At 37.2% G+C, this 12445-nt stretch overlaps 1 protein-coding gene across 2 annotated transcripts in view; it reads left to right on the forward strand.

Moving 5' to 3' along the window:
- Positions 1 to 645: 645 nt before the first annotated feature.
- Positions 646 to 12445, forward strand: part of ECHDC1 (ethylmalonyl-CoA decarboxylase 1) — a 48481-nt gene continuing 36681 nt past the window's right edge. Inside the window, exons 1-2 of one of the 2 annotated variants that reach the window (XM_039255845.1) lie at positions 646 to 895; positions 9923 to 10144. In XM_039255845.1, coding sequence (XP_039111776.1) covers positions 9925 to 10144 — 220 coding nt within the window. In that variant the 5' untranslated portion in view covers positions 646 to 895; positions 9923 to 9924. Of the gene's footprint in view, positions 896 to 1539; positions 1658 to 9922; positions 10145 to 12445 lie in introns of those variants that run through there. The other variant, XM_039255844.1, reaches the window with a different exon arrangement.

Genomic DNA, 12445 nt, shown 5'->3' on the forward strand with positions numbered 1-12445 from the left:
TAATGGCACAGAATTCTAAGCTTGTTGAGCTTTATGAAAACCATGTCACGAGCAGGGCATATGTTGAGGACTTGTAAAAAAAAAAAAAAAAAGAAAGAAAGAACGGAAATACTTTCCCGCTCAATAACGCATAAAAGATGTTTAAGAATTAACACCTTTTGGTACCTTCCTCCGTCTTCCCTTCTCTTTCCAAATTCCCTAAACTGGTTTTCTTCCCCCTCCACTCTTCCCACGTCTACACAAACTGAAAATAAGTGGAGTTTGCAGGCTTGGCTGCATCAACCCTTAACGCCGTGTCTCGGAACAGAAAACGCGCCGCAGTTCCATTAGCCTCCGGCTCGCACAGGATCTGAGGGGCGCTCAGGCCCGCCGCGGCGCGGGGAAAATGGGGCGCTCCTGGCGGGGCGGGACTTCCGGGATTCTCCCGCGATTCTCCCGCAGGAGAATGCAAAAAGGCGCGCGTGAGAGAGAAGGGATGCGGAAGAGGGGACGAGACGAGGTCGGAGGACTGCGGGAAGGGGAGTGCCTGAGGCGGAACCAAAAGGAGGCTCCGGCAAGAGGAAAAGGGTCGAGGGGGTGCGGATGAAGGGACCGGAAAGCGGAAGAGGGTCTCGGGGATAGCGGAAGGGGAAGTTGTGTCAAACTCGCGCAGTGTTTGACGGCGTGGCTGTCGGGGCTGCGCTTTTAAGTGTCATCTAGGAGAGGACTCTAGCTTGTCGCTCTGTAATAGACTTTAACGTTAAAGCTTCTCCATACGAATTACAAGCGGGGACCCGCCCGGGCTCAGCGGCGCGTTCCTAGTGACGCCATCGCGGAGGTCCATTGCCTTCCCATCGCGGAGGTCCCTGCTGGGCGTGGGGACGCAGTGCCGAGCGCCATTGACGGCCTTTGCGAGGTGAAGGAGGGCACTGGGAGAAGACTGAAACTTTTCTAAGGGATGTGGCGAAGTAGCATTAGCGTTTTCAAAAGAATAGGGAGACGGGAGTTCAAAGCACTAGTTTAAATTCTAAGTACTTTTCAGGCCATGTGCTGGGTAGGTGATGTTCTCTAGGACTTCTGAATTTGTCCTGTCTGTGCAGTAAATTATTTTGCTTAGTTAAGACATTGTTTCGTGCAGCCGACTTTTCAATAACAACAGAAAAATGTCCACATCATTTTTGGGAAGGGTTCTTTAATTGTAATTAAATAGAATTAAATACTTCGAGCTTCGATGATCCTTTTAATGCTACACCACACACAAGGATCGCAAATATAGGGGATTAAAACTACCGATTACTTAAATTACGTGTTTAAAGGGCTTATGGGACCCTGAGGAAAAAAAAGTGTATCGACTCCCCACCCACACCCCTTTCTTTTCCCTGCTTTTGAGAACCTCCTGTTTACCAACTGTTGCTCTAGGTGCTAGAGATACAGAGATAAACTGGACACGGGCGAGAATAACAGAGGATCCCTTCTGTGAAGACCTTGCACTCTATTGGAGGAAATAAGCTTTGGGGGAAGATGTAGTTGTGAAATCTACTGGGAGAGGGAGGAGCATAGCAATAAAACTGATTCTTTCTAGGCATTTCATTGCCTGACCTTTAAGAGTAGTAGTTAGTAGTCAGTTGCATTCCAGGAAGAGAAACCAGCTTGCAAAGAGTAATGGAATTGAAACAGGGTGAGTGACGGAAGTAATGAACAAAATGGAGAGTTCTTTTGCTGACAAATTCTTAAGCCTCCTAAGGCATTATGGATTCTTAATACTTGTATGCCAGATTATTATTGTTTTATATTATTTGTCAAACACTGTTCTAGGCATTGCAAAGCCTTCTTCCTTTTCAAAATCCCGTGGCAAGATTCAGGCAAACAAGTAATTACGTGGGGGTAAATAAAGAATATAAATGCTGTGCAAGGAAAAAGTAAGGGAATTTTATGTAGCCTAAAGTATTAAAGGAGATGACTTGGGAGTTACTCTGAGGAAGAGAAAAGTATAACAGGTGAGGGATCCCATATACAGAGATGATGAATGAAGAGAAAAAACCTGAAGGATTTGAGAAACTAAAAAGTTCATTTTGACTGTATGAGGAAGAGGGGTGTGTATGGTGGAATGTAATAAAGCTCAAAAGGTAGGTTATATAATAATAGTCTAAAGCAAAACCAAAACTTGAAAAACAAATCCTATTTGGACAGTCTAAAATAGAATCTTTCTGACTCTTTTGTTGTTTACCACCTGCATCAGGCTAATTGTCTTCTTAAGTATGCATCTGTGTTAATTTTGTGTATTTAGTAAATCTAGTATATGGTCAAACGGGTTACGTACGGCTTTTAAGAGAAAAGCTAGCTTATTTCCTGTGCAGGGAGGGGAACTATTTGATCCTTTGCAGAACTTAAAAAAAAAATTGGAGAGAATGACAGGTTTGATCTCAGGTGTCAGAGAGCTTTCTTCTCTTTCCCTTTTCCGGTGGCTTGGTTATGAGCTCATTCAGCTGGTCTAACTTGGAAGGACAGTAAAGTATCCTGTACCACAAATTTTAAACATGTTTTGTCATACCAAAGTTTATAAAATTGTAAATTCCTCAGAACTTTTTCCTTGCCTATGATTCTGGAATAGATCTAAAATTCTGACTGTTTAACTATGTACTTTACACAGAACCTAAATTGCAACCCTTGTTTGTTAACATGCTTTCAGACATTGTAGTAGTTTAATAGTGGCTGATACTTTATCATCTCCTTAGCACTGAACTCTTGTCTGATTTGTTCGTAGAATTTAGAATTGGGATGACGTATACATAATAGGCTATTACCAAATTTCTAAAATAGAATTTCTAAACTTGAGGTCAGCAAACCTAGTAGACTTAAGGAAGTGCCCTTGAGTTTTTGTGGTCCTCTTCTGTGGCCCAGACAAGGGAATGTGAAGAGAGGAGAGAAAAGAAGGGAGAGTTAGGAGTGGAAGAGGGACAGGAATATGTATACTTAATTTTGTAATGATTTAAAGATAAGGAGATAATAGATATGATGGCATCTATAATAATTGCCTTTATGTTTTGAATATTGGAGAGGTAATGTATGAGGATAGAACAGGCTGCTTACAAGAGAAGATACATTGTTTATTGATTTTATTATCCCACAAGAATAATTAAAATGCTGATGATTTTGTAAAAATGATTTTCTAGTTTAACTCTTTGTTCTTTTCCGTAAACAGAATATTGTGGAAAACACAGGCAAATTTAGTTTTTGAAAATAGCCATTTGAAGTCCTTATCAAGTTTCTGGGGCACTTTTTTAAATTCCGAAGTCATGGTAAATAGGGAAAAGATCAGGACCTCTGCCTCAGTTGAATTTGCTGTTGGGTTTCTATTGTGTGTCTGACATTTCCAGGGGCAAAACATGCATACAGCAAACTGGGTACCTTGTGTTTGATTCTCTTAGGTAGGTCTTTCAGTTTTGTGAACTGACCTGACAGGTGATCTTACCTGCTTATTTTCCCTAGACTGGAGGCAGGCCCAAAGAACCCTGAGCCTTTCTGTATTGGATCTTCTTCAAGTGAGACAAGATAAAGGCAGCCCCAGGTTCCTTTTATCACACAAGCCATTTAGGGGGAGAGAGAGAGAGAGCAAGCGAGAGGGGGAGCTCAAGTGAAAGAAGGGAGACTAGAAGTAACCAAATCCAAAATAGCAGTCCCAGGGCAAATAGTATCACTTTGTTGCCTAGTACACAGGGCTATAGTACACTGAAAACCAATGTCCTCCTTTGGAAGGTGAAAAAGGGAAGGTGAGGCAAAATAGATCAAATCTCGGGTTCCCTATTTAAGTTTTGCCACTAACAGTTACTAGGTATTATTAACCTCAGTGTCACTGGGTAAATTGCCTCTCATCCTGAGAAAGTTAGAGAATGTAACAGGCTAAGCCTGCCTTAAGAATCCTCTTGTGCGAGAAATCTTGTTCTATAGTTAAAGAAAGGAGACTATTACCAGCTCCTTGTAAGATATGTATTACCAACTGCACATACTATTGATAGAATGATGTCTTATTATTTATTACCTACCTTCATTTATTAAAAAGTATTAATATTTTTATTAATGAAACAATAGAAATTGTGTTGTATGCAAACCCATTTTGTAAACATGAAAAGAAAATCATACCCACAGGTGTAGCTGCATATCCTGGACTTGCATTTCCTAGAAACCCAACAGTAAAATAAACTTTTTCTATTTTGCAGATACAGATCTTATATTTAGTTTAGGAAATGTTGGTTAGATGCTGTCATCCCTACACAGTAATAACCACATTAGGGGTCATTTAGTTCCACAAATATTGAATGTAAAACTCTGTGTGCTAAAAGCTATGAATAAGATGCAGTCTTGCCCATAAGAATTTTTTTGACTTACTGGAGGCAGGTGCTGCATTTCTAATTCTTTATCACATAGTTTCTGGTTATACATTGACTTTTAAGAAATATCACCACCTTTAATAAGGACTCTTTCTTAGTTGCCGAACCTGCCAGAGACCAGATACATCTATGTGGCCACTGATGCAATACTTGTGTTCTTTGTTGAATACCTTCTATGTAAAGAAATAAAATATTTAAGAAACTAGTTTTGAAATTGGCAATTTAGAAGATTGGGAGAGATTACTGGTGAAGGCAGAGACAGCCCCCAAAGTTTGGAATGATATCCTTTAGTTAATAAAGTTTATTGAGAAATGTAGCATACATACATATAGTGAAAAATGCTAAAAAAGGGTTTAAAGAACCACAACAGAAGATGGATACCTGTGTATCCATTACTTAGGTTAAGAAAAAACCCATGTTCTGAGACCTAACTTTTTTAGTGTGTATTAGGTGACTCAGGCAGTAGCTTTCTTCATTTTTAATGTTTTCATTTAGTTTTACTCTCGCCAACTGTAATACAACTTGAATTTCAAATCAGGAAACAAAAAGCAATCTTTTATGGAAGTAATAGATGAACAGAAGTGCTGCACAATTTCATAACCATCTCATAAATACTTGATTTAATCAGATAGTCTGTATATAAAATATGTTCTTGCCCATTCAGAAGGCTTGTGTTTCTATCTATGGAGTTTCATGAAATAATGTCTCAAGTTTTAAAGGTTTTTATAAGCTGATAATTCATTTAAAAATGTATATGTATTTGGAGCAAAAGTAGAGAGTGACAACTTTGGTTGAGAACTTTTGTGTTTCAGAATTTGAAAAAAGGTAAGCTTTAACTATGAAATGTGAGCCCTTTTTTGTTTTTTTTCTGGATTTGTTTTCTGGAGAGAAGTTGAACTAGACAATTTTTATGCTAATTGTTTAGCAGCAACATAATCTTTGGAAGAAATGATATTCTGAAAATACATAAGGTGAGAGTATTTTAAAGGTGGCTCTCTTTGCCAATATTTTGGCCATAAGGCACTACAAAGAAAAGCTGTTTTAATGTTTTCTTTTGGTTACTCCTGAGCAGAATTGAGATATTGCCTGATTTTTGCTGTGCTTCTGCTTAGAATTTTAAAACTTAGAATGTAGTGAAAAAATATCCGGGAGGAAAAATATCCTTCAAAACATTAGAATAATATTTTGAAATTCATCCATGTTGCTGTGTGTATCATATACATTGTTCTTTTTTTTATTGCTGAAATGTATTCTCTTGTATAGATATGCCAAATATATTCAAAAGATGGTTATTAACTTTTCTTTTTGAGTTTACTTATTTATTTTGAGAGAGAAACAGAGTCCTGTCCATGTGCAGGGGAGGGACAGAGAAAGAGGGAGGGAGAGAGAGAATCTCAAGCAGGCTCCATGCTGTCATTGCAGTGCATGGCGTGGGGCTCTATCCCATGAACTGAGATCATGACCTGAGCTGAAACCAAGAGCTGGATATTCAACTGACTAAGCCACCCAGGTGTCCCTTAGGTTTTTATTTAAGTAATCTCTCCAACCAACATTGGGGCTTGAACTCACAACCTGAAACCCGAGATCAAGAGTTGCATGCTCTTCCGACCAAGTCAGCCAGGCATCCCCAGTCTGGGAATTTCTTGGCCATAAAAACCTGCACATGAGTGTGCTTTCCTTAATGGCCCTTATGCAAAGAAACTATTCAATTACCCTCCACCACTTTTTTTTTTTTTTTTTTAGGAGTAGGCTCCATACCCATTGTGGGGCTTGACCTCATGACCCTAAGATTGAGAGTCACATGCTTTATGCGCCCCTCAACCTTTTTTTAATTTCTTAGAATGCACTTATCTACTTTAAATAATCTAATAAAGAATACTATCCTGTTTTCAAATATCTTCATTGCTAATCTTGTCAAAACTTGTCTTTAGAAAAGCAAAGAACGCTTAACAACTCTTGTTTTCTTTTGCATTCTTGAGATTTTTTCCCGCCCCCCACACTTACCATGCCATGAATTCATAGAGAATAGCTTCCAGCAGCTCAGGCTCCTTTCCACTGGTTCTCACAAAATGTGCTTCCCTGGTGGAGCAGGCTGGCCCTTGAGTTGAACCCAATTACCTTTCTCTTTGGTGTCTTTCTTTTTCTGATTATTTTTCTTTACATGCTATTTTGGGTTTTGAGTGGTTAGTGTGCTCAGTACATAAATCCTTTTGGCAAGAATCTTGCCCTTAACTTGTTTGTTTACAGTAATGCCAACAGCATGCTGGGTAACATTGTAGACTTCCAGTTTTGCCATGGTAACATTTATGGGGTGTTCTTTTTGCATAGCACCCAGTATCTTGATGCGTACAACATCACCTTTCCTGTAGATTTGTGTGTGTGTGGCCAAAGGAACAACTCCATGTTTTCTAAAATGCCTAGAGAACATGTAGTGCTAGAGAACATGTAGTGCTAGAGAACATATAGCCAGGGCCTTACCATTTTCCTTGTGTCTTGGTCCTTTGAGTGAATTGCTGGAAGATAGCTCTTCTCCTTGCAACTCACTTTGAATGATGCGTTTTGGTATATTTTCCTAATTTTTCCTATGGACTTTGCCCCTGAACTTAAGTCTAAGGGTAGTGAGGTGAGAAAGAGGTGAGGGGAGGTGAGAAATAACAGTGGTAGGTGTTGCAGAGTCATCTAGCATAATGATCAAGAAAGAATTCTTGAGATGTTGTAATGGTGCAACTTATATTTAAATACCATGAGGGCAAGACCCATAGGCAGAAAGTGTTACACTTTTGCTGTATGAAGCTGGTGTAGTTATATGCTTAATGCTCAAGAAGGAGGGGGCATATAGGGAGTATGAGGTCATAAATGTCTGATTTCTATTCAAAACTACGTTAACAAGAGTTCTCTGTTGCTTATCATTCAGTTTGTTACTAACTGTGGGTGAGACATACAGGCAGTTATGAGACTCCAGAAGAATATAGCAATTCGTGCATATTTGATCTTTATCAGAACTATGCAGGCTATAGGTAAGCCTTCTGGGCTAAAGGTGAGCATTTTTCTGTTTCTGTCCCTTATCATTTGGGGATGAGAAGGTTATTCACATGGCTGGAGCTTATGAACAGAAGTACAACTTGTCCTGAAAATACTGGTTCCATTACCTAATTACTTTCAAGCCTCATTGCTTGTCATTCTTAATAACTTCTGAGATTTTTATTTTTTTTTTTATTTTTTTATTTTTTTATTTTTATTTATTTATTTTTTTTTTTACAAATAGTTTATTGTCAAATTAGGTTCTACATAACACTCAGTGCTCATCCCCAAAGTGCCCTCCTTCATGCCCATCCCCCCCTCCCCCCCACATCCATCAGTCCTCAGTTTTTGTCAGCATTCAAGAGTCTCTCATGGTTTGCCACTTCTGAGATTTTTAATGTAGGGTTTTTTTTTTGCCAGTTCAAGAGATCTTGAGGCAAATTGACATTTACATTGGGTGATAACCTAGGAAGCCTCTAAAATTCTTGCATTTCTTCATAACTACTTTATACTTCTCAGTAATGACATTTTATTTTTGAAGCTTCTCCCCCCCACTTCCACATCCCATAGACCTAAATTTTCCACCTTTACTTCTTTATTTCCCTTTCAGTTTCATGCTCAAGTTATGAAAAGCCACCTTATTTAAAGTTTTATCAATATCTTTGAAAATGTGTACATGGATTTGTACTTCTAGGGGTGTATATTTGAGATATATGATTAGGAATGTGAAATCCCTAAAAACAAATGGAAATATCTTAAAAGTAATTGAAATATTTAACATTACAGTTCTGTGTACTTGAGATCAAGAATTCTTTCAACAGACGGATTTCTCCTTGCCCGGGACATTTTTGCTATCAGTTAAAGGGATAGTTTATTTGACCAGAATAGCTCATTTTCTAGTGATACTAGATAATCAGGGACCATAATTTTAGAGGCACCTCTTTTCCATGGATAGAAGTTTTACTCTTCTCTGGAAAAGCAGGGAACTATGCCTTTGAACCAGGTTTAAATTTTGAGAATGGCGCTATGCAAGGGAAAGGAATAAGATAAATATGCCGAATACCTTTCAGTTAATATTTGCAGGAAAATTATTTATTTCAAATGAATCATTTGTTTATAATTAAATGATTTATTGTTCATGTCTGTGGTACTAATTATCAACATTTAGAGACTGTCTCATTGCATGTAATTCTATCTGCCCAATAATTAAAAAAAATTTTTTAATGTTTATTTATGTTAGAGAGAGACAGAGTGCAAGTCAGGGAGGGGAAGAGAGAGGGACACAGGATCCGAAGCAGGCTTCAGGCTCTGAGCTGACAGCACAGAGTCTGATGTGAGGCTCAAACCCACAGTGCAAGATCATGACCCGATCAAGATCATGACCTGAGCTGAAGTTGGAGGCTTAACCGACTTAGCCACCCAGGCTATCTGCCCAATAATTTTATTGCAGTGTATATATACTTATATCAGTATAAGTCAGCTGCAGCCCAACCAAATAATTCCATTTTTATTTCTAGCCAACAGAACATATACATTAGAATAGATAAATTGTGGTGTATTCATATAAAATACAAAGAGAGGAATGGACTATTGAGACTCTAAATACACATAATAATATTGGATGTCACAAACAGAGTTGAAACCAGGCACAAAAGAATATATACTGTTTAATATATATAAAATTCAAAAATAGGCAAACGAATCTAGGGTATTAGAAGTCAGGATAGTTGTTATCTTTATTTGGAGTTCTAACTGAGAGAGGACATAACAGACCTTCTGAGCTTCATGTTCTGTTTCTTGGTCTGGGTATTATTAAGTGTTTTTACCTTATGACACTTAATGATTTGAGCTGTATCTTATATTCTGAATGTATGTCTTAGATCAACAAAAATGCTTAAATAGGGCAAAAAAAACCTATGGGCTGAGGTGAGATTGCCCAGGATGTATATATAAAGTGAGAAGAGTGACAGAATGCTGAGGAACACAGAAACCAAGCACACATTCCCATTTCTTTCCCCATTTTCCTCAGTTTTTCCTGTGAAAGCATTGCAAAAGGTAAGGATAATGCTAAGAATGAAACTTCTCTTAGAGAATGGGATTCCTCTTGTAGCATTTCTGTGTAGAGACTGTTTCCAAGGAGACATTGGACAATTTATTCTTAGATTTTGCAAAGTTAAAGAGTTGGAGGAAGAAGAATTACTATCATGAAAAAGACTTATTAGAAGGCAGGAGATGGTACTAAACAAAGAATAGCAACATTTTTCTAAATCTTCCTAGATTATTGGGTCCCAGTATATGCACTACAATGATATCATTATCTCTCAATGATATACTGAAATGATAGACTTTGTGAATTATTTGGTTTGAGAAGGAGGCTAAATGGAAGGATTTCCATATCGACCATCTCCTCAGAGTGCTTTTAGAAGTGGGAAAGTTCTCCCAATTAAATAGAAAGGTCTGTCCCTAAAACCTATTAACATAATAATATTGGAAAAGTATTCATCTGGCCTACTGCATGCTTCTCTGTTTTCCAGAAATGGCAAGAAATCTTTTGATGACACCATCTTTAAATGTGAGGACAAAATTACTACATCAAACGGGCTTGTCACTTTACAGTACATCCCATGGCTTCCATGAGGAAGAAGTAAAAAAAATACTTGAGCAGTTTCCTGGTGGATCCGTTGACCTTCAGAAGGAAGATAGTGGCATTGGCATTCTTACCCTGAACAATCCAAGTAAAATGAATGCCTTCTCAGGTATAGAGATCTTTCTTTTGCTAAAGAATGACAGTAAATCTTAGCTGCTATCACGTGACTTTTATCTCCAGTGACAGAATTCTTGAAAGTTGTAGTACTCTTGGAACATACACACTCACACAGAAAACCCAAAACCATCACTTGAACCAGGAACATGTTTTACTAACTGTGAATATTTTAATCTTTAAAAAAAAATAAATGAATACAGATGTTGTTAAAAAGGAAACTTTGAAATTAATCTTACACTTGCCAATGTGTTGCCTCTTTCTTGACTCTTAGATACTGGTAAATACCTTCTATTTGCCAGGCAGCATTCTTGTGCATTTAAGAATTTCCTATTGAAGGGAGCTGAAAGTCTAGGAGGTGATAATTTGTAATTTTGTGCCAAAGCTCAAATTTGAATTATGCTATTATAATGTTATAATGTTCTGCAAGAGCTGAATGAGTAACACTGCTGACTGTCTAGCACTCCTCCCTATTTCACCATAGTTTTGGCAGTTTGTCAGTGATGTACTTTGTGGATGGTTACTGATGGTTACAAGACCTGATAAATAATCTTGCTGACTCCCCAGTCAAGGTGACTTTGGCACTTTCTGTTTGTTCGTTATGCACTTCCTGGAGGGTAAATTATATTTTGTAGCATTTGAAGTACGGAGCTTAAAAATTTCTCAATAAGTTTTCATACCTATTTCAGTAGACTGTAAACTTTGTAAGTGATTAATGGTGGGTCTTTAAAACACAAGATGACTTTTCTCTTAGCATAATTCAGAGATGTCTCTCTCTCTCTCTCAGTGTTATCCAGTAGAAGTATAATATAAACACAAATGTGAACCACATATGTAAATTAAAATCTTCTAGGAGCCATATTTTTAAAAAGTAAAAGGAAACAGGTAAAATTAGTTTTAATACTGTACTTTATTGTCCTAGTATATTCAAAAATATTTCAACATGTGACTCATATGAAAAATTATTTATATGTTGTTTTCCCTTTTTTCCATACCAGGTTTTTGAAATCTGGTGTGTATTTTACACATACATGCACATCTCAGCTTAGACTAGCTACATTTCGTGTGCTTTGTAGTTAGATACGGATGGTGGCTACGTTACTGGACCATGCAACTCCATACCTTCAGTTGGTTCAGAGAATAAAAGCCAATTATAATATTAGCCTAGGAAAAGTAAAATTAGAAAAGACTGCTCTAGAAAATTAGACTAGGTTAATAATTTAATTTACTACTGAATAGCCACAAATAATTTATATTAGTAAAGATTTTTATTCAAATGGAAACAAATACTAATTTGATGGCTGATGTTGAAAATAAATACAAACAGAGATGCTTTGATTTGAGTAATGGTGTTTGGTTGACTTAATCTGGGAGAAGATGAGTGAGTCCCACACCACACAACCTCAATCTGGTTTGAAAATTACCCAACCAGCTACTCTTTAAGGTTCCTTCTAACATTTATGCTTAGTTTACCAGAATCAAAAAGATGAGTTCAAGGTTAACTACTGGTATGGATGTCTCATACTTAAGGCCAGCATTATTTTTTTAGAAGCTTAAATATTAGGGATGATTGAAGGTCCATATTTACCTATATAGATTGATTCTTGTGCTAAATGACTGCTTTTTAAAAAATTACTTATTTTTATTTTATTTTATTTTATTTTTGTAAAATGCTACTGGACTGTATACATTTTGAGAGCAAGAACTATATTTATAAAACACCTAGGACATCCTTGCGAAGGGCTACTATATTAGTCAGGTCATAATTAGCAGTTAGAAAGGATTCTAACTTTCTAAACATGTGGAATCTACTTGTGAATCAATAACATTAAAATTTATTGTGGAACTACTTTATTACTGGTTATTTCAGAAAGTGGCAAAGAAAGTAAGTTTTTGACATCGTGGGGTTTGTATTCCAAAATAGTATACATAGTTTAATGGAGCCCATAAAGTAAGTTTTCGAGCCTTGTGATACAGATTCTTTGCCAGTTTTAACCTTCTGTTATGATTTTTATATTGGCATCTAAAATATTTTCTTACAAAGAGTAAACTTAATCATGTTGACAGCATTATGAACTTTAGAACTTGGAAGACCACTACAGATAAGAATTATAGTCCCTCCTATTTCCATTTTAAATTTGTTCCTTATAAAGAAACTCCAATAGAATTTTGGAATGATATCAAGGTAAAAATTTAATCTATAAATCATAGTATTGATGGTAGGCATCTTATTGGCAGCCCATGAAGTACGTTCATAGTATGCCTTGGGCTCCTCAGAGCATAGTCTGTCATCTGT

The sequence above is a fragment of the Hyaena hyaena genome, unplaced genomic scaffold (assembly GCF_003009895.1).
Source record: "Hyaena hyaena isolate Hyena2069 unplaced genomic scaffold, ASM300989v1 scaffold_549, whole genome shotgun sequence".
Taxonomy (NCBI): Eukaryota; Metazoa; Chordata; class Mammalia; order Carnivora; family Hyaenidae; genus Hyaena; species Hyaena hyaena.